The following is a 27,276-nucleotide window of genomic DNA, read 5'->3' as shown; positions in this document are numbered from 1 at the left end:
AGTGCTACTCTGAGATGAAGAGGTTAGCACAGGAAAGGAATACGTGGCGGGCCGCATCAAACCAGTCAGTAGACTGATGACCAAAAAAAAAAAGTCTCCAAGTACGCGCGGATAGTGAAAAAATCAGTACCTCTAACGACTTGACGTAGAATCACCACACAAACTTGGAGCACTGACGGAGAACAGTCAACACAACGATTAGGAGCACTGAGCAGGTATCAGAAATTGGCATGAGAGTTCTGAGGCTGGAGCTACAGAACAGCCCAAATAAAACTGGCTCATAAAACGTTTGTATAACATCTGCATCTAGATCTTTACTCCACAAACCCCCTTATGGTGTGTGGCGGAGGTTGTTTAGTTTACCTCTCTCACTATCCCTGTTCCCTGTCCAACAGCGAATAGTGAGCGGGAAGAACGATTGTTAGTAAGAATCCGTGTAAGCTCGAAACACTCTAATTTCACCTTCATGGCCCTTCCACGAGATGTACGTAGGAATAAACAACATATTGATTGACTCTTCTGCTAACGTATGCTCTCGCAATTTTAAGGGTGACGTCCACCTCTCCTCTTACATCTGACACTCGAGTTGGAGGAGCGTCTCCATAACGCTTTCGTGTTACTAAATACAGTTGTGACGAAATATGCTACTCTTTGGACTTTCTCTATTTCCTCTATCAAATGTTGCTGGCACGTGTCGCAGACTGACGATTCAAGTATCAGTCGAACAAAGCTTTTGTAAGTTTCCTCCTTCGTCAGTGGAATACGCGTCCTGACAATTATTCCAATGAAACTCAAGTCAATGAATATATCTGGTCCTACGACATTCCCTTTGGGGTACGTCAGAAGTTACTTTTCACGTCTGAAACTTTCTCTCCGTTAAGAATAAGTCTCACACAGGGTAAGTTACCTCAGTTAATGAACAGAAGGACTTCACAGGCGATTCTAGAAAAGGCTACCATTGGTATCGATGCAACGCCCTGTGCGATTTATGAAACTGTGGAACGCACTTAACGTCTTCACCTGAGAGGCGGCCACAATATGATTTTCAGTGTTCCGCTGTAGCTCTTCCAGCGTGTAGAGATCATTACATTACATTTAATCTTTCAACTTGCTGAACAGTTACACATCACATTGAGAGAAGTATGGCGATATTGTAGTTATGGAGATTTCTTTGTCGTCCTCATTTAAATCGTCAGGAACGACAGACGCTGTTGCTCCATCTTGGTGAAAACATCCATACTATAGTTTGTCTTATCAGATGTTCAAAACAATGGATTAAACAGATTGTATTGTCACGAAGTGGCGGCAACAGTTTTCAGCACAATTTAATATTGGTCATACACTATACGAGATCAACTTTGTAGCTGAACTGAATAGTTTCTATCGAATAGAACACAAAGTGCCATTCTAAGCAGAGAGAAATCTTCAGACGTAGAAGTACCTTCGTATGAACGACGGCGGAGTCTTGTGTGACAGTCGCTTGTTACAATACAGAGGGTGTAATCGACAACTGTTTATACCTGCTTAAAAGTACCACAATGGTGTAGAGGAAGTCAAGACGAACAATTTGAAAACAAGACCCTTGAGGTCTATCAAGTCGGGAAACGGCATCAAACTAGCCTACAAAAACCACTTAAGCTATAGCGCGTGCTCTCCATGCGAGATTTTGAATATCCTCTCGCCTTCTTTGCCGGTGTTAACTGTCTGAAGTTCATTTCTTTTTCTCGCTAAAATTTTAACAGCATAAAGTTAAGAACTGGGCCGTTTTTTTTCTGTGGCCTTCTAGCTAAGAGGGTATTGTGTGTGTAAGAACTAAGTTTAGGCCGAATTATTAACATGTTTGGCTTTGGAATGACGTTTGTAAAAGTCTCTTTTCTTTCATTACCCTTATACGAAAGTACAAGTTACGAGGAGTGTTCAATAAGTAGTGCAACACTTTTTTGTCTCGCCAAATTTCGGCTGAAAAAACTCAGACCATGTTGTAGGACATAGTGGAAGATTCCCGCTTCAGCCCCTATAGATTCGTGAAGTTCCAATTTGTGGCGTGCTGTACGTAGCCTGCAAAATGACGTCTGTAACGGAGGTGCGTTCAATTAGCTCTAAGCACTATGGGACATAGTATCTGAGGTCATCAGTCCCCTAGACTTAGAACTACTTAAACCTAACTAACCTAAGGACAACACACACATCCATGCCCGAGGCAGGATTCGAACCTGCGACCGTAGCAGCAATGCGACTCCAGACTGAAGCGCCTAGAACCGCTCGGTCACAGCGGCCGGCTTGGTACGTTCCAAGCAGAGAGCTTTCAATGAGTGTCTTTTGCCGAAAACCAGAGCATCACAGATATTCATAGACGCTTGAGAATGTCTACATGGACATGGCAGTAAACAAAAACACGGTGAGTCGTTGGACGAGGCGTTTTTCATCATCGCAACAAGGTCGCGTAAGCCCGTCCGATCTCCCGCGTGCCCGCAGCCACACACAACTGTGACTCCTGGAACGCGTGGACACTCTCATTCGAGGTGATAGTCAGAACACAATCAGACACCTCACTGCTCAACTGGACGTATCTGTTGGTAATGCTGACACACTCGTCCACCAGGTGGGGTGCTCAGAGGTGTATGCCCACTGGTTTCCTCGCCACCTAGATGAAGACCATAAACAGCAACGAAGAAGGCTGATCGTGACAATTTTTTGTCGAAGGTTGTCACAGGCGATGGACCATTGGCTCATCACTTTGAGCCGGAAACAAAAAGGCAGTACATGGAACGGCACCATACAACCTGTGTTGTCCTCCCTCATGGCGAAACAGTCAGATCCGAAGCGTATGTGCTACCCTCAGGAAATTAGAGAAGCGAATTCTGCGTGTTCGTTGCCACAAAAATGGAAACAAACTACTTCTTCGCCACGACAACGCAAGGCCTCACACAAGTCTGCACACCCGAGAGGAGCTCACAAAACTTCATTTGATTGGTCTTCCCCATTCACCCTTCAATCCGGATCTCGGACCTTCTGACTTCCATCTGTTTGGCCCAATGAAGCAGTACGTGGATGATGGGGAGGTTATTGATGCAGCCAGACGTTGGCTCTGACATCTACCAGCAGATGATTGGTTTGTGGGGCACTCAACTGCGCGCTCATCAGCACGCGTACAAAGCCCCAATTTTTACACAATCCAATTTTTTTATACAGTCCAATTTAGCCACTGTCACGAATGATGATGGTAATGAAATGACGAGGACAACACTAACACCCAGTCCCTGGGCAGAGAAAATCCCCAACCCGTCGACCAGTAGAGTTGTACCATGAGGGCATAGAGGCCCTCCCAGTAAGGCGGCGTAAGGCCGTTGCATGAACGGAGATTATGTTGAAAAATAGGGTTTTGTAGCCAAAAGAGTGGTGTATTGGAATCCTGAATATAACCAACCTGTTTTTAGGAAGAAAATGCCTTGCAGTATTGACAATACGCCCCTCACTCAGTTTCTAGACGATTCACTGCTTCCGATTTCTAGAGGGATCTAGCAAGACACTGATCTGCAAACAAAGCGATCGAAATGAAGGAGTACCCGATAGGTATGCTATACACGTAACGTACATGTCATTGTGTTGGAATCTTAACTGACCAAAGCTACAAGGAAAACCTCCATAGTCTACGCTTACTTACAATATCTACCGCAGCCTACAGTAGTTTAGCGGCTCTATTGATAGGCCAATTTGAGGTTCATCCCCAGACTGATGGACCAAACGATTCGTCTTGACTTTACACTAGTGTGGTATGTTGTAAACGGTTACCGTTTACACAGTGTATATGAAGTAGTGGCAACATCGGAAGCTCCGTGACGCTCTTTGCGACTAGTGAAGTGCTATACAGAGTAAACGCAAAGCTAGAAAACTGTAGCGAAATGCAGGAATACCTGTTGAAAATCGACGCTCGGCGCAACGTCTGTCAGTTTGATGCACAAACATAAAGAAGTGTAATGTATTGCGCGTAAACTGGTGGAAAGACATGTTATTGTTTGATTACACGATTGACAAAAAATTAGCGGAAGCTGCCATCCATTAAATATCCGGTAGTATGCTTATGGAGCGATATGAAGTGGAAAGGACCTGGAAGAGCAACTGAACGGAATGGACAATATTTTGACAGGAGGATATAAGATGAACATCAACAAAAGTAAAACAAGGATAATCGAATGTAGTCGAATTAAATCGGGTGATGCTGAGGGAATTAGATTACTAAATGAGACACTTAAAGTAGTAAATGAGTTTTGCTATTTGGGAAGCAAAATTACTGATAAAGGTCGAAGTAGAGAGGATATAAAATGTAGACTGGCAATGGCAAGGAAAGCGTTTCTGAAGAAGAGAAATTTGTTAACATCGAGTATAGATTTAAGTGTCGGGAAGCCGTTTCTGAAAGTATTTGTATGGAGTGTGGCCATGTATGGAAGTGAAACGTGGACGATAAATAGTTTAGACAAGAAGAGAATAGAAGCTTTCGAAATGTAGTGCTATAGAAGAATCTGAAGGTTAGATGGGTAGATTACATAACTAATGAGGAGGTATTGAATAGAATTGGGGAGAAGAGAAATTTGTGGCACAACTTGACTAGAAGAAGGGATCGGTTGTTAGAGGGTATTCTAAGGCATCAAGGGATCACCAATTTAGTACTGGAGGGCAGCGTGTGGGTAAAAATCGTAGAGGGAGACCAAAAGATGAATACACTAAACAGATCAGAAGGACGTAGGGTGCAGTAGGTACTGGGAGATGAAGAAGCTTGCACAGGATAGGGTAGCATGGAGAGCTGCAGCAAACCAGTCTCTGGACTGAAGAGCACAACAACAACAGCATGAAGTGGAACTCACATAAAACTAATCACAAGAAGGGCCGGTGGCAGACCGAGGTGCATTAGAAGGCTCCTCAGTAACGGTAGGCCATGGAGGGGGAGCTAGCTTTCAAAACACACATCCGACCGATGTCTAAGTATTGGTCCTTAGCCTGGGACTCTTAACAAGGAAGTTTGACAGAGGAAATAGATAAAATCCGAAAAAGGATAGCTGGTTTCGTAGCCGGTTCGTTTAAATGAGAAGGAGGCACTCGTCAAACTATATTTACATCCACATACATTCTTCGCAAACCAGAACACGGTGGATGGTGGAGTGTCCCGTATACAACTGCTGGTGGTTCGCTTTCCTGTTCCGCTCGCAAATGGAGTGAGGGAAAATATCTGTCTATGTGCTTCCGTACGAGTCCTGATTTCTCCTATCTCGTCTTCGCGGTCTGTACGCGAATGTGTGTTGGTGGCAGTAGAATCATTCTGCGGTCTGTCGGAAATGACGGTTCTCTAAACTTCCTCAACAGTGTTTCGTGGAAAGAACGACTACTTCCCTTCAGGAATTCGCACTTGTGTTCACGTAGTATTTCGGTAACACTCGCGTGTTGGTCGGATGTACCGGAAACATATCTAGCGACCAAGTAGCAGACGCCGCACTGTTAAAATTGCGAGAGCATACTTTCTCCTATATACACTGTAGGGCACAGAATGCAATCCCCAAGGACTGTGTTCAGTGGCACCAGGGTATAACGTGTGTATACTATAACCGCACTTTTAATTGGGAACAATATTATCAGTCTTATTCTCATATAGGGAAGAGGTGATCGATAATATCGTAAATAATTATTAGCATTGAAAAAGTTTTAATTAAAATTATTGATATATGCTCTTTCATCAGAATAACGCCTGCAGCAAAGTAGCGCCTCAGGGAAATCCAAGAGGATCAATGCGACTACTTTTGTTTCTAAATTCTACTACATAAACCATGCACAGGTTTCCTGCGCTCTGAATAAGTCTACGGTAGCTGCGGCGTGCGATTAGCTGGCATTTTCGTTGATATGTTACGGAAGGGATCAGGGCACTTCTGTCAGACTCCAAGGAAAGTGACTACAGTTAATTTATATGGAACAGCCTTACGTGAAACTTATACTGAGGCCTAGGTAGATCTTTGCTGTACGGTCACGAACTAAAAATATTTGAGGAATTGTGTGCACGAGAGAAAGTATCACTCAGTATTAAACTCTATTACATGCCGAAAAACCGATAGTAGGATCTGTGGACTATACGAAGGGACGTTAAACTGAACATAAGAACGGAATAGGACACTTAGCCTTGTGTAAATAAAAGCGTACGAGGTCTGAATGACTCTATCGAAGTATAGTCATGGACCATAGTCCTTGCTATAATATCTTTGAGTGACGAACTGTAAAAATCACGGACATTTTGGTTGCCGTCATTGCTGAGAGTAATTGCAGGATCAACCATCATTTTCTCTGTATAAAAAACACAATTTATTTAATTATTATTAAATGTTGTTAATAAAAAAACTAAAGTGATTTCGACAACAGCGTGTATATTAGTCAACGATAATAATAGGAAAGTTGCAAACTGTATCTCCGGATAACGGAAGGTTCGATTATGAAATGTTACGAAGCGTTGTGACTTAAAAGCCATTTAATGTTTCATTTCCAATCGTACAGAAATACTACAAAACCAGAAGCAGTGCGGATGAGAAGTAACGTCGGAAATAGGAAGTTGAAATGATAAACTAACAGCCAAAGACGTTATTAACTAGCTTCCCTTCGGTAATGCAGCAACAGGTGAGGGGTGATCTACTGCGCAAAAAGTCAACATTAATTATTATTATCAGAACCCGATATTTAATCGCCGTTAGAGTGAAGATGTTTGTGGCTGCTCCATCTGATGTGTAAATATAAAGAGAAGTCGGGCATATACAGTAGATAACAACATCAATATCTTACATCAGGGAAGTCGACGACAGCAGATCGTCGGAGAGCGTCTATAATACTGAGGGATCAAAGTACTGGTGAATCATTTGTCACCGTCATAGACGATCAGAAGGTGCTCAGTAGGCCTGTCTATGTGCGCTCTGTTTGGACTCTGCAGGCAGTGAATGTGCGTGAATTTAGTGTTTACAGTTTTCATTCTAGGATACAACCATGCCCCACCAGAGAGTCAAGTGATGTTGAACAACTTCAGCCATTTGAATGGAGTCGCACTGTTGGCCTGTGGAAAGGTGGATGGGCGTATCGACGGATTCCTGCACATGTTGGGCACGTAGTGGGCGTGGTGAGTCGGAGCTTTTGACAGTGGTCTGCGCAATATACACACATATGTAGACCAGGTTCTGGACGTCCACGCAGTACAGACGCCCTTGTAGATCGACGCATTGTGCGGGCAGCGGAGGCCGACCGAACGTCATCCAGGAAAGAGCTCCGGTTGTCTGCTGCAACTACTCTCTCATCAGCGACCGTTAAGAACCGTCTGCTTGCACCAGTAGTAAGATCATGTATGTCTCTGGCCAGGCCACCACTGACACCACGACAACGCCAGACATGGCTACGATGGTGTCTTGAAAGAAATGACTGGAAAGTGGAACGACGCTCGGTTGTCTTCAGTGATGACAGTAGGTTGTGTTTGTATCCGAGTGATGGAGGTACACGCGTACGGCGTGGACCTGATGAGATGTCTATTCCAGAGTGCATTCGCGCACGACACGCAAGTCCCATCCCAGGCTTGATGGTGAAGCGGCCATCAGCAAGAACTCACGGCTACAATAGGTGTTTTGGCAGGGTACAATGACCAGTGCCCGCTACGTTGAACAGGCTGTTATCCTCGTGCTATTGCCATTTATTCGACAGGAGGGTGTTGTGTTTTTTTTTGTGGCCGAGCGGTTCTAGGCGCTTCAGTCCGGAACCGCGCTGCTGCTACGGTCGCAGGTTCAAATCCTGCCTCGGGCATGGATGTGTGTGATGTCCTTAGGTTAGTTAGGTTTAAGTAGTTCTAAGTCTAGGGGACTGATGACCTCAGATGTTAAGTCCCATGGTGCTTAGAGCCATTTGAACCATTTTTTTATGTGCTCTTTCAGCACGACAATGCACATCCACATAGAGTTGCTGCATGTAACGTGCTTTTCGTGGTGTAAAGCAACTGCCCTGGCCAGTAAAGTCACCAGATCTGTCGCCAGCTGAACAAGTTTGCTACATGACGATGCAGGAGCTTTCTCGCTCTCGAGGACCTGCAAAAGCCATTGCCGAATTGCAACAAAAGGCGCAAAAGCGTGGGATGATCAATCGCAGGATGCCGTTCACCTCCTTTATGGACATTTGCATGCGAGAAAACGTGCCTGCGTTGCCACAGATGTGTTTATTGACGTGACTATTTGGGTATCATTTACTGCGACTCGAGTGTTTCATTTGGTCTGTATTTGTTGTCATATACTCTTACAACGTTGAACTGCCTATCACGTCACTTGTCAATAAAGCGACCTAGTCCTTAATGGTGTTGCAGTGCTTTTTCCGGCAGTATGCTAGTCAAGGAAAGACCATGCAGATAAATTCAGAAAGATAAGAGGTCGTACTGACGCTCACCAACGGTTGTTCTTCAGGTACACCATTCGCGGGAATCGGAATAGGAGAAAGCTGTGAGGGGAAGCGACAGTGATACATCAGCCACAAATTGATACTAAAGCGAACGTGTTGCCTTGCTTACTTGATCGCTCAAGAATTAGCATCTTACTGTATGTCGTTATCTCGGCAATTAATTGCCAACGGCTTTGCCTCGTGTATACAGCGGTTCCCATCAGAACATCAAAGCTAAGCTACGCCGGGCATTACCGGTACTCGGTACTCTAATGGGTGACCGACCGGGTGTGTAGCGCGCTGTTGGCAATTTTTCTTTAAAGGGGAAGAGGGGAGGTGGCATAAAGTTCTCGGTCACCAGATTTTGCATCAGTGTCTTCGATAGAGTTCCAGACTTCTCCGCAGTGTATGGAGTGAGGACATGTGCCACGGCTGAACGTGATCCGTCTGTTGGATGGGGACGTTGAGGTCGACGGATCCCTTGGTGCTATTCGAGAGGAGTAGGTGAATGAGGATTATGTGACAGCACCGAGTTTACCCTGTCATCGTCATACAAATCAAAGAGGACAGCACAGCACACCACACCACCCACACACATTACAGTCATCTACATATATCAAATACACTTAACATACTAATCTTATACTTCGCAAATCAGTGATTCCAGTGGCGTGAAGGAGAAGAAAATTGAATCTTCATGGCAGATTAAAACTGTGTGCCGGACCGAGACTCGAACTCGGAACCTTGGTCGTAGAGCACTTGCTCGCGAAAGGCAAAGGTCCCGAGTTCGAGTCTCGGTCCGGCACACAGTTTTAATCTGTCAGGAAGTTTCATATCAGCGCACACTCCGCTGCAGAGTGAAAACCTCATTCTGATAGGAACATTTTTTCCAACGAGGTAACTGAACCTGTCCCTCGTGGTCTCCCAGCCAATCATATCATCTGCTTTAGTTTATTTGTTAGTTTATTATTCCACTCTGCTGAGGTGGATGTATACTAAGTAAAAACAGATAGTTTGAAAAAAGAAATGAGTACGGATCGAGACTAGAAAAATAATGCCCTATGAAATCAAGCACTTAAACAGGAGAATGGAGCGGCCGTGATACTGGATCTAGTCGTCCAATCCAAGGCTCATTAAACGTCTGTGTTAGGCAGTGTCGTAGGAGGCGCAGAAAACAAGGTGGTACTCCGTCGTCCATCAATCTCATTGGTGCTTTCTTTGCAAGAGGAACGTTCTCAAATGTTGCGGGTTATTTTTCGCACAGAAATTGTTGTTTAACATCAACTGTTAATTTGTCTTGTAACTGTATAGCCATATGGATCTCTCACTAATAATTTCTGGTCATACATTATGATGCCATGCTTTCTTGATCGTTCGATGGTCTGGATCTATCCACACGGGGTTACTGTGATAAATTGCGGGGGGCGTTCAATAAGTAATGCAACACATTTTTTCTGAAAGCAAGTTGTTTGTCCAGGATTCTAATACGTGGTATTATTCTCCACTCCTCTGGCTACAAAAGCAGATTTTTCAACATAATTCACGTTCATTGCGAAACCTTAGATGGAGAGACTGTATGGCCGCATGGTATGAGGTGAATTCAAGTTCTAAGGCCTCCGATTTTTTTTCTCCGGACTGGAAAGAGATAGAAACATGCGCATTGTTTTAAAATGAGTCCGCGTTCATTGTCAATACGTCCCAGAGATGGCAGCACCGTACGGCAGATGGAATTTTACCGCCAGCGGCGAGAATGAGAACTGTTTTAAATACTTAAAATAACGACGTTTTCCTTACTTGAACAGCATGAAACCATTCGTTTTCTGAATTTGCATGGTGTGAAACCAATTGAAATTCATCGACAGTTGAAGGAGACATGTGGTGATGGAGTTATGGATGTGCCGAAAGTCCGTTCGTGGGTGCGACAGTTTAATGAAGGAAGAACATCATGTGACAACAAACCGAAACAATCTCGGGCTCGCACAAGTCGGTCTGACGACATGATCGAGAAAGTAGAGAGAATTGTTTTGGGGGATCGCCGAATGACCGTTGAACAGATCGCCTCCAGAGTTGGCATTTCTGTGGGTTCTGTGCACACAATCCTGCATGACGACCTGAAAATGCGAAAAGTGTCATCCAGGTGGGTGCCACGAATGCTGACGGACGATCACATGGCTGCCCGTGTGGGCGAAAAGTGTCATCCAGGTGGGTGCCATGAATGCTGACGGACGACGACATGGCTGCCCGTGTGGCATGTTGCCAAGCAATGTTGACGCGCAACGACAGCATGAATGGGACTTTCTTTTCGTCGGTTGTGACAATGGATGAGATGTGGATGCCATTTTTCAATCCAGAAACAAAGCGCCAGTCAGCTCAATGGAAGCACACAGATTCACCGCCACCAAAAAAATTTCGGGTAACCGCCAGTGCTGAAAAAATGATGGTGTCCATGTTCTGGGACAGCGAGGCCGTAATCCTTACCCACTGCGTTCCAAAGGGCACTACGGTAACAGGTGCATTCTACGAAAATGTTTTGAAGAACAAATTCCTTCCTGAACTGCAGAAAAAACGTTCGGGAAGGGCTGCGCGTGTGCTGTTTCACCAAGACAACGCACCCGCACATCGAGCTAACGTTCCGCAACAGTTTCTTCGTGATAACATCTTTGAAGTGATTCCTCATGCTCCCTACTCACCTGACCTGGCTCCTAGTGACTTTTGGCTTTTTCCAACAATGAAAGACACTCTCCGTGGCCGCACATTCACCAGCCGTGCTGCTATTGCCTCAGTGATTTTCGAGTGGTCAAAACAGACTCCTAAAGAAGCCTTCGCCGCTGCCATGGAATCATGGCGTCAGCGTTGTGAAAAATGTGTACGTCTGCAGGGCGATTATGTCGAGAAGTAACGCCAGTTTCGTCGATTTCGGGTGAGTAGTTAATTAGAAAAAAAATCGGAGGCCTTAGAACTTGAATGCACCTCGTACTACTCTGCTGGTCAACGTCAGAGCCATTCTCCCCGTTATCCACGTACTGCTTCCCGCGGAGTGTATCCTTCATAGCGCCATACAGATGGAAGTCGGAAGGAGCGAGATCCAGGTTGCGGGATGGATGAGGAAGAACAGTGCAATGAAATTTTGTGAGGTCCTCTCGGATTCGCAGACCTGTGTGAGGCCTTGCGTTGTCGTGGAGAATTCCGCATGATGGTCTCCTTGCTCTTTATGGTCTTCTTTTAGGCAGCGAGGAACCCAGACGGCATACATCTTTCAGTATCCCAGCTGGCGTATGTGTGTGTCAGCTCTACCAACGGAGACGTCCAGTTCTCCAGAGAGGTGTTTGATTTGATCCGTCGGTCACCTTGAATGTGAATGTCCGCAAGTTCCAACATTGCAGCGCTGCGGGCACGTGGGAGATCAGATAGGTTTGCGCGACGTTATTGTGATGTTGGCAGACGCCTCGCCCAACGACTCAGCGTGATTTTGTTCACGGCCGGGTTTCCGTAGACATTGTGCAAACTCCTATGAATATCTGCGATGTTCTGATTTTCGGCCGAAAGAAATTCAATGACAGGTCACTACTTGGAACGCACCGCCGTGGCAGACGACATTTTGAAGGCCATGTATAGCGCCGCTACCTATCGAAATTTCATGAAAGTATAGGAACTGGAGCGGAAACATTCCACGATGTCTCACAACAAATACTGCAGTTTTTTCAACCGAAATTGGCTGGGAAAAAATTGTTGCATTACTTACTGAACGCCCCTCGTACTTTCCCACTCACGCGTCATCAAAAAACTGCAAGATGTGAACTGTGCGTGTGGAGCTCTACGTCTTAGAATCCACTGGCAGGACTGCAATCTGGCACGGCAGTTTTGTGGCGTGACAATTTGCACATGCTGCTAGTGATATGAATTAAGTTAAAATTCAAATGGCACTGAGAACTATGGGACTTAACATCTTAGGTCATCAGTCCCCTGGAATTTAGAACTACTTAAACCTAACTAACCAAAGGACAGCACACACATCCATGCCGAGGCAGGATTCGAACCTGCGACCGTAGTGGTCACGCGGTTCCAGACTGAAGCGCCTAGAACCGCTCGGCCACACCGGCTTGCATGATTTAAGTAATGGCATATGCAGAACTGACTATACTACATGGTTATTTACCGCTAGAGCAGGTGTGATTCTTCGAATACTTGTTTCTGGGTCATCTTCTATTCACTGCAACACTAGCTCCTCCATATTTAATGTGCGAAATGCGCAAATTTAACGGAGGTTCTTGCCATTGTTGAGAATAATCATGTGTCTGCAAGACTATTGGAGCTACATGCTGAGCACTTTTTTTGTGACTTTCATACCACAGTCGGCACCCTTACGGGATCGCTTTTATGTCCGTCTGTCTTTCTGGCTGTCTGTCTGACTGTTAAGACTCACTTTCTCAGGAACGGATAGAGGTATCAAGCTGAAATCCATCTGATATAGTGACGGCTACGGTGCCTTGGCAGTGTAAAAAAATTTAAGCTTCTAAATCAATGCAACCAAAAGCTAAGGCCATTTACATCACATATTTTAACACTCGGAAACTCACTCATCAAAACCAGCGGGACACTTCCCGTTGTGCGTACATTACGGAAGGCGAACTACTCGCTGTTGAGAGGAATGTCGTTACACGTATTGCCAAATGCATTGAGGTTGACGGGCATCATTTTGAGCATTTATTGCATTAATGTCGTATTTACAGGTAATCACGCAGTGACAGCATGCGTTCTCAAAAATGATAAGTTCACAAAGGTACCTGTATCATACTGGAACAACCGAAATAAAATGTTCAAATGTACCTACGTTCTGTATTTTAATTTAAAAAACCTACCTGTTACCAACTGTTCGTCTAAATTGTGAGCCATATGTTTGTGACTATTACAGTGCCATCTATCACAAAACGAAAAAGTGGTCCAACTAAAACATTCATATTTCTTTACGTACTACACGAATATGTAATAAAAATGGGGGTTCCTATTTAAAAAAACGTAGTTGATATCCGTTTGACCTATGGCAGCGCCATCTAGCGAACCAACCATAGCGCCATCTGGTTTCCCCCTTCAAGCTAGACGAGTTTCGTTCTTTGTAGTTTTTTTCGTTTGATGCTTATTTCGTGATATATTTGGCTCGGTCGCTATCAATGGACCACCATGTATAGGGAGAAATATAGCGTTCTCAAAACTTTTTTCGGGCTCGGAGGCCTACTTGAATAGCGTGAGACTAAGGTGGCTACTCCTGAAAACCAATAGATAATTGTTCGAAAGAAAAAAAAGGGAGATTAGGGTTAACGTCCTGTCGACATTGAGGTCGTTAGAGACGGAGCACAAGTTCGGATTGTTTCAGGAATGGAGAAGGAAATCGACCGTGCCCTTCCAAAGGAACCATCCCGGTATTTGTCTGGAGCGAATTAGGGAAATCGCGGAGAACCAAAATGAGGATGCCCGGACGCGGGTTTGAACTATGTGAGTCCATAGTGCTAACCACTGCGCCACCTCGTTCGATATAATTGTTCAACCCCAGGCAATTGTCACTTCAGATGGGAACTTTATGATTGGAAAATATTTGACAAAGGGCTGATTTTGAAAGTACAGTGACTGGGCATGAATGTCAGGGAAATAGAACGGTTCTTCTATTGTTTATGTGCTATCGCCATTGCCATTTATTGAAATTGGACTAACGACAATGCAGCTACTAATTGGTGACAAGGCGTTGTGTGTCCACCACTTTTCAAAACTGTGAGAAATTAACGTCTTTCCCTTTCATAAAGCACAATAGTTTGTTATCTGTGGTGCATTTTACGTTTCGCAAATGGAGTTTCGCAAATGACGAGCTGTGCGCGTGTGATTGTTGACGCAACGACATCCTCAGTTGCTACGTCTGCTGTGGGCAATCGCTATTGCATCACGGAAAAGTGGAAACGAGTTGCCGAATCACATGAACAACGCTTTCTGTCACGTCACATCAATGGTTGCCGTCTAGCACCAGGGCGTCCGCTCGAAACATACACTGTGGAACGTGTACAGCCATTTATCGCAGCGTAAACAATAGAGAACGATCATTTGCGTACCTAAGTTACCAGTACTTTTGACTGCTTGCATCCCCTGTAATACCCTGTCTGCAACAGGACGTCTGTCCGCGCTCCTAGGACAGTCATCTAAGTAGCTTGACGGCCTCTTCATGTTCTGGTCACAGTTTGAGCACTTTGTTGATAATTAGGCTCGTCCTTGCCGATTTGTGGTTGTTTCTTAATTGCGATCGTATGATGATCTGTTAAGTGGGATTCATTAAGCACCATTGATTGGAATGTCACTATTAGTTTATTATATCCATGAACGTACTCGATTAATAAATTGAGGCACTGAAGACCATGCAGGCCCACAAAACAGAAACAAAGTTTTGAGAAAAACAGACGTTTGTGAAAATCAGATTTATAGAGAAACGACCAGTCTCATAGGTCGAAACTGTTTTTTAACCAAGTCTCAACATCCTATACTTAATATGAAAAATAATTTAACCACTTTGTTATGAAATATGAATGAATAATTAAGATTATATTTATTGTTAATGTTAATTCATAAAATTTCCATATTAGTGACAATAGTGTCTTTTGCCTGTTATAAAGTTCATAATTACTGTGACATTAGAATCAGAACATTCGCTACGTGAAATATTCTCAAAAATTACTAATAAATAGATACTAAATACACCACACATACTGTTATCATCATTGCCATTAAGCACATTCTGTGGCTTGAGGTTCAGGTAAAATTCACGATACATCCCTGATTATGAAGTATTACTACAACGTACTAAATTAAATGGTTCAAATGGCTCTGAGCACTATGGGACTTAACATCTGAGGTCATCAGTCCCCTAGAACGTAGAGCTACTTAAACCTAACTAACCTAAGGACATCACACACATCCATGCCCGAGGCAGGATTCGAGCCTGCGACCGTAGCGGTCGCTCGGTTCCAGACAGTAGCACCTAGAACCGCACGGCCACACCGGCCGGCGTACTAAATTATCTTCACAAATGGTTCAAATGGCTCTAAGCGCTATCTAAGCACTATCTGCGGTCATCAGTCCCCTAGACTTAGAATTAATCAAACCTAACTAACCTAAGGACGTCACACATATCCATGCCCGAGGCAGGATTCGAACCTGCGACCGTAGCAGCAGCGCGGTTCCGGACTGAAGCTCCTAGAACCGGTCGGCCACAGTTGCCGGCAAATTATGTCGTCAACTCTAGACAACAATTGAGTAATGCACAGAAACAAAATTATGCTTTATGCTTTGTGCTTTGGGCCCTTATGGACATGAATGTCCGAGAAATCGGCGAGACAACTTTTCGTGAAAGTTCATATACCAGTGTGTGACTACAGATACCGATAAAGCTGGTTCACCATAAAATCAACAGACGTCGGGAGCTTGCATATGTGCTACAATCTCGAAATCGATGATGATTTGCTTTAGACCCCTATGGCTCTCAGCCCCTCAATTACGGTAACAAAAAGTTTAGGAAAGTATTTCCACAGCAAGTAAAACGTTAACGTGTGTAATCAAAGCGGAGCCTTCACTATTGCTGTGTAATGGAACACGAGTCGAGTAGTGAGAACACCAGATGGTTATAAATAACCATGGATGCTTGTATGCGTTACATCTGCAAGATATCACTGCTTCGTGCACCCATTAGATTGGTTCTGTTCAGACAAGTTCCGTGGTTGTGTGTAAGCCATCTGCTCCTCAGTTCACGCACACCACGGTACCTTGCATCAGAAATTAAGTGACTTTCATCTCATCGTAAATAAATAAACAAATATTATTCTGGTCTGTTCATGATAAACGCAGTAATAAGGGCATTGTCAATTCGGTAATTTCAGTTTAGGTGAGATGCTTCAGAACGAAGGCTGTTTATCTTATTACACTGGTTCAAATGGCTCTGAGCACTATGGGACTTAACTTCTGAGGTCATCAGTCCCCTAGAACATAGAACTACTTAAACCTAACTAATCTAAGGACATCACATACGTCCATGCCCGAGGCAGGATTCGAACCTGCGACCGTAGCGGTCGCGCAGTTCCAGACTGAAGCGCCTAGAACCGCGTGGCCACACTGGCCGGCGTCTTATTACACTATTTTCGTTAGTTTCTTCATGCCTGAATCCATAGCCTCGATTTAATTCCTTACTGACAAAACTATTTTAAACATCCACCTAGGATACCAAATAATTTATACAAGATTACCTTTATTTAATTATGTATTACTATATTGCCGTGCGGTCTGAGGCGTCTTGTCACGGCACGATCCGCGCCGCTCTCCCCGTCGGAGGTTCGGGTCCTCCCGCGGGCATGGGTGTGTGTGTCGTCCTTAGCGTAAGTTAGTTTAAGTTAGATTAAGTAGCGTGTAAGCTTAGGGAGCGCTGACCTCAGCGGTTTGGTCCCATAAGACCTTGCCACACATTTCCAAATTACGTTATTGGCTAGTTTAGACCAGTACGCCTGTAATAATAATAATTATTATAACGGCTCTAATAAGAAAACAACTGTAATAATAAAAGTAAAAAAGTAAACTATTCATTTAACATCGCGTAAACTTCCCTTCTCAAGCACTGCAGATAACTATCCTATGAGGTAAAGGTTCTGAGCACTATGGGACTCAACTTCTGAGGTCATGAGTCCCCTAGAACTTAGAACTAATTAAACCTAAGTAACCTAAGGACATCACACGCATCCATGCCCGAGGCAGGAGTCGAACCTGCGACCGTAGCGGTCTCGCGGTTCCAGACTGTAGCGCCTAGAACCGCTCGGCCACTCCGGCGGCATGAGGTGGAGGATCATGCACAATCTCGTTTTTGTGATACTTGCAATTGAACTTCATTGTACTATGTTTTACATTTAAATTGTTTTAGTACAGTAAAAATAAGCTACAGAAACATCAAATGCTGGTTGTTTTGGGTTACTTATTATGAATGAGTGAAAATAATAATTTTTGCTTATGTGCGCACTATTTCCCTGCTTCACTGTACTCTTGTGAAATCGGATGTAGTTTTTCTGAAACACAATGTAGCATCCATTTAATACGTTTATGTGCTTTTAATGCCTCTTGTATTCACATACAAGTTACCAATACATTTCACCACATACATTCTAGGCTGATATCATTGTATATTTGTTTTTTCAGGAGATCGACGTGGTGTCTAACGATACGGGTTTCCTGTCGGGTGCGTATATGATCACGATCGAGAACTGCTCTGTGGTGAAACTTGGGGCGCACACACTGGAGAAGGCAGCTGGACTCCAGAAGCTCAGGGTGCTGAATGTGTCACACCTGGAGCTGGAATCGATACTCCCCAAATCGCTCAGGGAGCTCGTCCTCTCAGGCATCGACGAGCTCGCCTCCATCCCAGTGGCCATATTTCAGGTAACTCCAGTGACGCTGACCCCATTACTGCATGTGCCCGATCTCTGTCAGCTCCAGTTCGTCCTTCTACTGGGGCGAGTCCGACAAGGGTTGCGTAGAAATTTCTTTGTCCGCCAGTGAAAGATAGAAAGTAAATTAATGCGCAACGTTATCAACGTGGCCGTCTTTTAGATGAAATCATACAGCTCAACATACACTATCTGATTACGACTTCTAGGCAGTGCTATGCTATGTGGAATTGGCCACTAGATATGATGAAAGCTGGACACTCGCCAGTAGAAGAGGAGGCGGGGAATACTGTACAGTCAGTGCAGAAGAAGTAACAGCACAATCCCCCCAACAGGGATTCGAGTCCTCCCTCGACCATGGGTGTGTGTGTTGTCCTTAGTGTAAATTGTTTAAGCTAGATTAAGTAGTGTGCAAGAGTAGGGACCGATGGCCTCAGTAGTTTGGTCCCATAGGTACTTTTTTTTTTTTTTTTTTTTTTAAAAAACCTTTATTGATACAACAACATTATAAAAACAATCAAAAAGAAGGTATTGTGATACAAATTATTTATAAACACAAAACATTGTATGATACACACAAAACCCACCACCTTATGTAATTAGTGGGTCCAATTGTTATACTTGAAAAACGAGCAGCTTTTACTACTTAATTAATGGCACTTACTATGGACAGGGTTCATCTAAATACTTGACTACTCTGGTTATTCTAAATCTAGCTACTCTGCAGCGTTACAGGTGTGCCAGACGAAATACAAACCTACTAAAACGGCCTGCTCACTGAGCTAATCCCAGTGAGCGTGCCCCTGGCACTGGGCTGGCCTACTACTTTTGGAATCGCTGCAGTCCCTACCTATGTTAGTGATGTTAGTATTCTAATTTTACGTTTCTAGTGTAACTACTTCCTATCAAATCTTAGTGCATATGTCAAGTCCGGGACTGGTGCTCCTGCTCCCCTGATCCGACAGCGCGGCGGATTCCAGTTGTGAAGCAACCGGCCAGTACCGCGCTCGGCGGAAATTGCAGGTGCACCTGAGTCTTCATTGGGTTATATTTTTTTGATTTCCAACCGTGTTGGTTACTAATAAAATCCCTCAAGATCTTTTGGGATATTTCATTTGCCAAATTGTTGAGGACATTGAAGGTCTCGGCACGTCGCAGTAGTGTGTATGTGTCTCTGTTTGGTAATTGATTCCTAAGTTCGAGCGCCACATCGTCATATAACGTGCAGTCATAGACGACATGTTTGGGTGTTCCATCCGGAGCACCACAGTCGCACGCTGGTGTCGCCCGTTTTCCAAATCGACATAGATATGTCGGATATGGCCCATGACCTGTAAGAAAATGCATCAGTCCTCTGCTCGGCTCAAAGTGGTTCATTTGAAGCCTTTCTCTGATGTTCGGTAGTAGCTGGAATACCCTTCTTCCCGTTTCCTCAGTTTCCCATTGTTGTTGCCATAACTCTTCGCCGCTTTTCTTTATTGCATATCTATCCCCAACTTGTACCCCCGTGATTTCCCTGGTCTTATCTATCTTTCCTTTGGAGACCCAGTACCACGCTCCCTGTTCTCTAATTTTTATGTCTAAGGGACATAATCCTATTATTGTCAGTAAGCCCCTCCCAGGTGTTGTTCGGTATGCCCCGACTGAACGCAGCAGCATGTTCCGCTGCACCCTTCTTACGGTCATTGCGGGCACCACCCTTGTGAGCCTGTGTGCCCAAACCCCGCTCGCATGTCCTACTAAGGATGTTAGGATACTGTTGTGATAAAGTTTGATCAAGTTGGGAGGTTGGTGGAATCTTCAATGGCCTATACTGATAAGATTATTTAGAACTTCTAATGCTCGCTGCGTAATGTTTTCTATATGAGTATCATAATTCCATTTTTCGTCTATTGTAACTCCTAGATATCTAGCCTCTCTACGCCGAAGAACTGGAGTTCCCTCTATTCTGACGGTTGGATTTCTGACAAGACTGCCTTTCATTAATAGATATGTGGATTTATGCGGTGCAACTTTCATTTTTGCTTCTTGGCACCATTTCTGAAGCACTATCATAGCTTGCTCTACCTTAGGCTCGAGTTCCTCTCGGCTGCGGCCGCCTACCAGCAGGAGGAGGTCGTCAGCATAAGCTATCACGTCTAGCACGTCCTCACTTAGTTGTAATTTCTCTAGGAGGGGTTCTATGTTTATATCCCAAAAGAGTGGCCCCAGAACTGATCCCTGGGGACACCCCTTCGTGATGGTTTTACTTGTTCTTCCGCTAGGCGACGATAGCCATACCTCCCTGTCCATGCAATAGCTCCTCAGACAGCCATAGAGGGACCCTGGGCACTCCTTCTCACGCAAGCGGGAGAAGAGCGAGGGCCACCACAGGTTGTCGAAGGCGCCACTGATGTCCACCATGATGCCTACCACATACTTGTGCGGGGTTGAGCTGCAGACCTCAGCTGCCAGGGCAATTGCGTCAGACGCCGATTGCCCCGGCCTAAAGCCGAACTGCCTGTCGCTCATCCCGCGCAGTATCCTGTGCGCTGTCAGTCTGTCAGCCAGTAGCTTCTCCAACAGTTTTCCTAGATTGTCCAGGAGACAGATTGGCCTGTAGGATTTGGGTTCTGTGGGGTCCTTATCTTTCCCTTTTTTAATGATTATTACGTTGGCCCTTTTCCAAATTTTAGGGAATCTCCCTGTTCTTAGACACTCATTGAACAGTCCTGTGAGAGACGCCACTAGCTGGGGGGCAAGGAACTGCACCACCTCCGCGATTATGCCGTCTGGCCCCGGTGCTTTGCCCTTTTTTAGTGTTTTGATTTGTGCAGCCACTTCTTCCTCTGAGAAGGGGTACACCATGGTGTTGTTGGTGTATTCATTTAGATCCTCTCTGCGAATTTGTTGTTGGAGGTCATCCTCCTCATTTACCTCATCATCTGGCAGCAGAGTGCGCAGGAGAACTTCAGCGGTTTCCTGCCACGACTCTGTCATTCTGTCTCCGTCTCTGATTGTCGAGAGAACCGCAGGGGACCTGATTTTTTCCCTAACCAGTTTGTATGGTATTCCCCAAGGATCTGTGGCTAGCTGGCTCAGAACATACCTCTCCCAACTTTTCATTCTTACTTGTTTTAATTCTTTTTGGAATCGTTCTTTTTCTTCCCTGTACTGCTGCAGCCAGAACTGTTTTTCTTGCCAGACGGCACTTCGCTGGTAGTACCTCCTCGCCCGTCTCACAGACTGACGCATACGTTCAAGATCGGCAGACCATGGCGATGGGGAAGCTGCCACGGCTCTCCTCCTGGTTGGCGCAGCGGCCTTGACCGCGCTAACTATCGACCCTACCAGCTCTTCGGCGTACCTATCTATGTCCAGGTCACCTTCCGGCAATGGCGGAATGTCACACTCCCGAGCCAGGCAGTCCCAATCAGTTTTATTGTAATTTAGTTGGATTTCCCATCCTAGGTCCCAGCGGCACTCTTCTTCTCTGAGGCAGAAGGTAATTAAGTAGTGATCACTTGTAGTGGCGTGTTCAATAACTTTCCAGCCTTCAATGATGCTGATGGCGTTAGCACTTGCCAGGGTGACATCGATGTTTGTCCCCTGCCCTCCACCTCCACTGTAGGTGGGGGGATTACCAGGTTTATTTGCCACTACAAGTTGGGAAGCCATGATTAATTCTTCAGCCTTCTCACCATTGGCATCCCTTGTGCCGCTGTACCACATAGGGGATTTGGCATTGATGTCTGCTGTAACAATTACCTTGCACCTGCTCCCATAGGTACTTACCACAAATTTCCAAAACTTCATCTGTCAGGAGAACTCGAACGTGGACTATAAGTTGTACGTCACGTGAGTAATCTGATTCCTCGCGAACATTTCAGCCCTTCTAAAGCTGCCCAAGTAGACCGTTGGTAATGTGACTATGAAGTGGAAACGCGAAGGGACGGTCACAGCTATATCAGGACCAGGCCGACCTCATCTACATCTCTACATCTGCATCTACATCCATGCTCCGCAAGCCACCCAACAGTGTGTGGCGGAGAGTACTTTGAGTTCCTCTATCGGTTCTCCCTTCTGTTCCAGTCTCGTATTGTCCGTGGAAAGAAAGATTGTCGGTATGCCTCTGTGTGGGCTCTAATCTCTCTGATTTTATCCTCATGGTCTCTTCGCGAGATATAAGTAGGAGGGAGCAATATACTGCTTGACTCCTCGGTGAAGGTATGTTCTCGAAACTTGAACAAAAGCCCGTACCGAGCGTCTCTCCTGCAGAGTCTTCCACTGGAGTTTACCTATCATCTCCGTAACGCTTTCGCTATTACTAAATGATCCTGTAACGAAGCGCGCTCCTCTCCGTTGGATTTTCTCTATCTCTTCCATCAACCCTATCTGGTACAGACCCCACACTGGTGAGCAGTATTCAAGCAGTGGGCGAACAAGTGTACTGTAACCTACTTCCTTTGTTTTCGGATTGCATTTCCTTAGGATTCTTCCAATGAATCTCAGTCTGGCATCTGCTTTACCGACGATTAATTTTATATGATCATTCCATTTTAAATCACTCCTAAAGCGTACTCCCAGATAATTTATGGAATTAACTGCTTCCAGTAGCTGACGTGCTATATTGTAGCTAAATGATGAAGGATCTTTCTTTCTATGTATTCGCAGCACATTACTCATGTATTGACGGACAACGACAGTAGAGCATTGCGGAGGGTGGTTGACAAAATAGCACGGAATCAGTGGAAGAAATCACTAGTGCGTTTGAAAGCGCTACCGGCAGTCAAACTACCACAATACCTGTGCGTAGGGAGTTAAAAATAATCGGACACAATGGTCGAACAGCTCCTCATAAGCCATTGGTAGGAAACACGTGTCGTGGTGTAAACTAGGACTGTTGATATTTACAAAAAATCGTAATGCGGTATATCGATATTAAAAATACCGTAATAGGCTCACAGCATATCGATAAAAGCAAAGATACATCGATATATCGACACAAAATTATCGACGTGCCAGCCTGTAAAAATATTCACTGCACATTGTAAATATACAGACTGGTTTAGAGCTTTATATTTAAGTATTGATTTATTATTATATATTCTGTACACCAACAAGCTAGCAGCCTACCTACCCCTCTTAGAGTAAGAATTGAAAGGAAAACGATGCACGTTCACGCTTGGCGATAACCACTTTGCTACTAATCGTAATGCATGTAAGTGGCACAACAAAAGTTGACTGATGGGTCCGTCTTCGGTGTGTCACATATCGAATTTGTCTGGAACACTTCGTATCTACTTCCCAGTTTCTCAATTTTTACGTCACCGACCTAGCATCTATAGTATCGAAATCGCGGGGTGAAGTTAGACGTTGCAGTTTCTGTAAGGAGCGCCGAGCTCTGATTACGTCAGCATTTCCCCTTACTCGTCTCCGCCCGCCCCAAAGACAAGTCTCGTCATTTAAATTTTTGTTCATCATTTTCAGCTACTATCTTTGAAGAATGCCGATGTGAAGAAATAACACTCTAGTTGCGTTAAAAATTGTTTATTAACGTGACTGGTGTGCTATTTCTTCACATCTTGTTACTCCATTCACACCGACACTCACCAGTGGAATCGGACTTCTTTTTTTGTGCCACATATACTTGCTGCACACAGTCAAAGAGAAATGTTGGACATGATGAAGCTCAAAAAGTAGTAAGGCATCTTCACACAGTGAAAGTAAAATTATCTTTAAAGAACAGCTTCAAATACTTACCGAAAATAGCGAAAAAAATATAATATAAAATATCGGCACTCGACATTGCCATTTTGATATCGATATATTATAGGAAAAGATTCCGCCCGATATATGTTTATACTCTCGGGAAAAATCGATAGATCGATATTTTGTCATTAGCCCTAGTGTAAAGAGCACAGTGGACGACTGGAAATGAGTGATTTGTTGTAATAAATTCCACTGTGCTCTGTGCCAATCCAACAGAAGGGTTTGTGTTTGGCGAATGCCTGAAGAACGTTACCTGCCATCAGGTGAGGTACAGGGGAGGTGGCCTTATGGTATGGGGTTGTTTTTTGGTGTTTAGGGTGTGGTATCCTTATTATGCTTAACAAAAAGCTAAATGCCGGACAATACGAATACATTTTACAGCTTGGCGTACTACGCCCAAGACAGTTCGGAGGCGATGATTGCTTGTACCGGCATAACGATGCATCCTGTCATAAAACAGGAAGTGGTTTGTGAACAACAGCGTCCCTGAAACGGACTATTCATTGAGTTACATTTCTGCAAGCACGAACCAATTTGATGTGACAAAGCAGACCGTATAATTCGTCTGCAGGTTCTGATACACCCAAGTCGTACACGCTTCGTCAAAGTGTTATGAATCGAAACTTGGAGACATGCTTTCTCCACTGATATATATGGCCATTCTGCATGTCACTCAGGTTTTACACAGTCGTCTTTTGAAACCCTAGAGGTAGTTACGAATATCACTGTAGTATCACTCGTCATCAGCCGGCCGCGGTGGTCTAGCGGTTCTAGGCGCGCAGTCCGGAACCGCGCGGCTGCTACGGTCGCAGGTTCGAATCCTGCCTCGGGCATGGATGTGTGTGATGTCCTTAGGTTAGTTAGGTTTAAGTAGTTCTACGTTCTAGGGGACTGATGACCACAGTAGTTAAGTCCCATAGTGCTCAGAGCCATTTGAACCATTTGAACCATCACTCGTCATCTGCGAGTCTGTCTCCGAATCGCCAGATTGGTGGGCTGTTAGGCATACTCAACCCATAACAATAAGTATAAAAACACTAAATAATAAGTATAAATACACATTTCATGCTCTGTAACCGGTTCGAGGGAGACAGTGGAAAACTACATCCAAATCATGGACTGTATGCACTCCACCTCAATTTCTGAATCCAACTACACTGTCCAGTCTTATTCATGTGGCCATCTGTCAAAAGCCTGAATAGTCCCTTTTGCAGGGAGACGTGCAGGAAGAGAATCAATGAAGTTCTGGAAGGTACCGACCGAGCTGTATAGCCATGCCGCTCCAGTGCTGCAATAAGCTGTGCTGGAATTTTCGATTGAGGATTCGTGCTGCAAACAGTCGGATAGACGTGGTTCCACAGATTCTCGATTAGGTTCAAATAGAGAAAGAATTCGGAGACGATTATTGCTTGTATCATCACGACGATGCACCCTGTCATAAAGCAGCAACTGTGAGACAGTGGTTTGTGGACAACACAACCCTTGAAATGGACTGGCCTGCGCAGAGTCCCGACCACAATCCAGTGGAATCCAGTGGAATGAGTTAGAACATCGACTTCACTCCATACACCAGTATCCAACATCATTATCTTCTCTGGTTTCGGCTCTTGAGGAAGAATGGGCTGCCACTCCTCCACAGACATTCAGAAACCTCACTGTAACTGTCCCCAAATGGCTGGAAGCCACCGTAGCGCCGAAGGATGGACACATAACGTATTAATGTCCCCTAATATGTGGGTAGATCTGATTAGGTAGTATAATTAACAAGAAGACTCCCATTTTCACCATCGAAAACACTGCTCACAATCTTTCTGAAAGAAGAAATGAACTTCCCATTTTTTTTTTGAGCTCCATTATTGTATTCTTGTTTCGGTTTTGTTTTAAAGTGGTGGTCCCATGATCTATCTATGAGGAGCTGCATTCGTTTTGAAATTGTTGCCGTGAAACTCGTTTTCTCATTTGCCTATGGTTGGCACTCAACAAATCTTAAATAAAGATTTCTCACAGTTAATTATCTATGTAAAATGTTTCGTACCCTTTCTTCTAATGTGCATTTGGCGTCAGCTATTTCCTACTCATTTAATATTCTATGATCCACTACCATATCATACACTTAAAAAAATTATTTTATTTTATCTTTTAAGCCCTAGGGCCATCTGAATAAAAAGACGCCCAGTGACTCCGGAATGCGTCAGATGACACTTTATCTCTAACATAAATTTTTGCTCATGACGTAATCTATCACCCATCGATGTTTGATGCAAAGACTTTGAAACATCCTCTATATAGCATCTTTCCAAGTTTTCAACTCACATTATACTTGCTCAATATGAGCATTGTTTCTGACGTGGTAAACGTCAATATGAGTAACATATGCATGCGACTGCCTGCTTTGTAAATCTGTTCATTGAGTTACATATCTGCAGGGACGAACTAATTTTATGTGACAATACAGACCGAATGATACGTCTACAGGTTCTGATATACCTGCCCCTAGTGGTACACGCTTCGAGTCTGTCTCCAAATCGCCAGATTGGTGGGGTGTTAGGTATGCTCAATCCACAACAATAAGTAAAAATACACTAAACAATAAGTATAAATACGTTTATGATTCTCTGTATACAGGTCGGTGGAGGTAGTGTAAAACTACCTCCAAATCATGGAACTGTATCTACTCCAGCTTAATTTCCGCATCCAACTACACTATCCATCTTATTAACGTGGCCACCTGTCAAAAGCGTTAATAACCCCTTCTGCAGGGAGATGTTAAGGAAGAGAGTCAATGAGGTTCTGGAACGAACCGACAGAGTTGTGGATCTATGCCAACTCCAGTCCACTTGCAAGCTTCGCTAGGATTCTCATCTGAGGGTCCATGCCACAAACAGCCCGATCGAGGTGGTCCCACAGATTCTCGACTGGGTTTAAATCCTGAGAGTTTGGTGCTCACGGCAGTAGAGTTAACTCCCCTGGTGCTGTTCAGACTGCACACTTGTACTGCAAAGTGGGTGACACGTTCCATTGTCTTGCTGGTAGATTCCATCTTTCCGAGGAGTTGGATTGATTTTGGGGAAGAGACCAAACAGAGAGGTCATCGGATTAGGGAAGGATGGGGAAGTAAGTCGGCCGCGTCCTGTCAAAGGAACCAGCCTGGCATTTGCCTGAAGTGATTTAGGGAAACCATGGAAAACTTAAATCAGGATGGTCGGACACGGGATTGAACCGTCGTCCTTCCGAACGCGAGTCCAGTGTGCTAACCACTGCGCCACTTCGCTCGGTAGATGCCGAGGGAAAACAAACTGCATGTAGGGGCGAGCATTGGCTCCAAGAGTGGATGAATACTTGTGTTGATCCATTGTGCCTTCCAGAATCACAAGATCACCCAGGGAATGCTACAAAAATATTACCCAGACCAACACGCTCCTTCCTCCGACCTGGACCCTTCCGACAATTGCTGCAAGGCCGTACACGCCAGCGGCAGCCTGTCCGATGGAGCATACAACGCGATTCATCTTAAAAGGCCACCTCTCGCCACTCAGTGGGCTCCCACCGGCAGTCCTGGCGTGCAAAGTCTAGCCTTTGTCGCCAATGAACAGCAGTCAGCTTGGGTGCATGAACTAGGCGCCCGCTGAGGAGG

The 27,276-nt window shown here is 44.7% G+C and overlaps 1 protein-coding gene across 1 annotated transcript in view; it reads left to right on the top strand.

Annotated features, from left to right (window-relative positions):
* LOC124545761 overlaps positions 1-27,276 on the top strand; it is a 77,525-nt gene that overhangs the window by 39,056 nt on the left and 11,193 nt on the right. Inside the window, exon 2 of the mRNA XM_047124706.1 lies at positions 17,644-17,883. Coding sequence (XP_046980662.1) covers positions 17,644-17,883 — 240 coding nt within the window. The remainder of the gene's footprint in view (positions 1-17,643; positions 17,884-27,276) is intronic.

This window comes from Schistocerca americana, chromosome 8 (assembly GCF_021461395.2).
Source record: "Schistocerca americana isolate TAMUIC-IGC-003095 chromosome 8, iqSchAmer2.1, whole genome shotgun sequence".
In the NCBI taxonomy this organism is placed as follows: Eukaryota; Metazoa; Arthropoda; class Insecta; order Orthoptera; family Acrididae; genus Schistocerca; species Schistocerca americana.
Note: the sequence above shows the minus strand (reverse complement) of the source record. Positions and strands in the feature narration are given on the sequence as shown.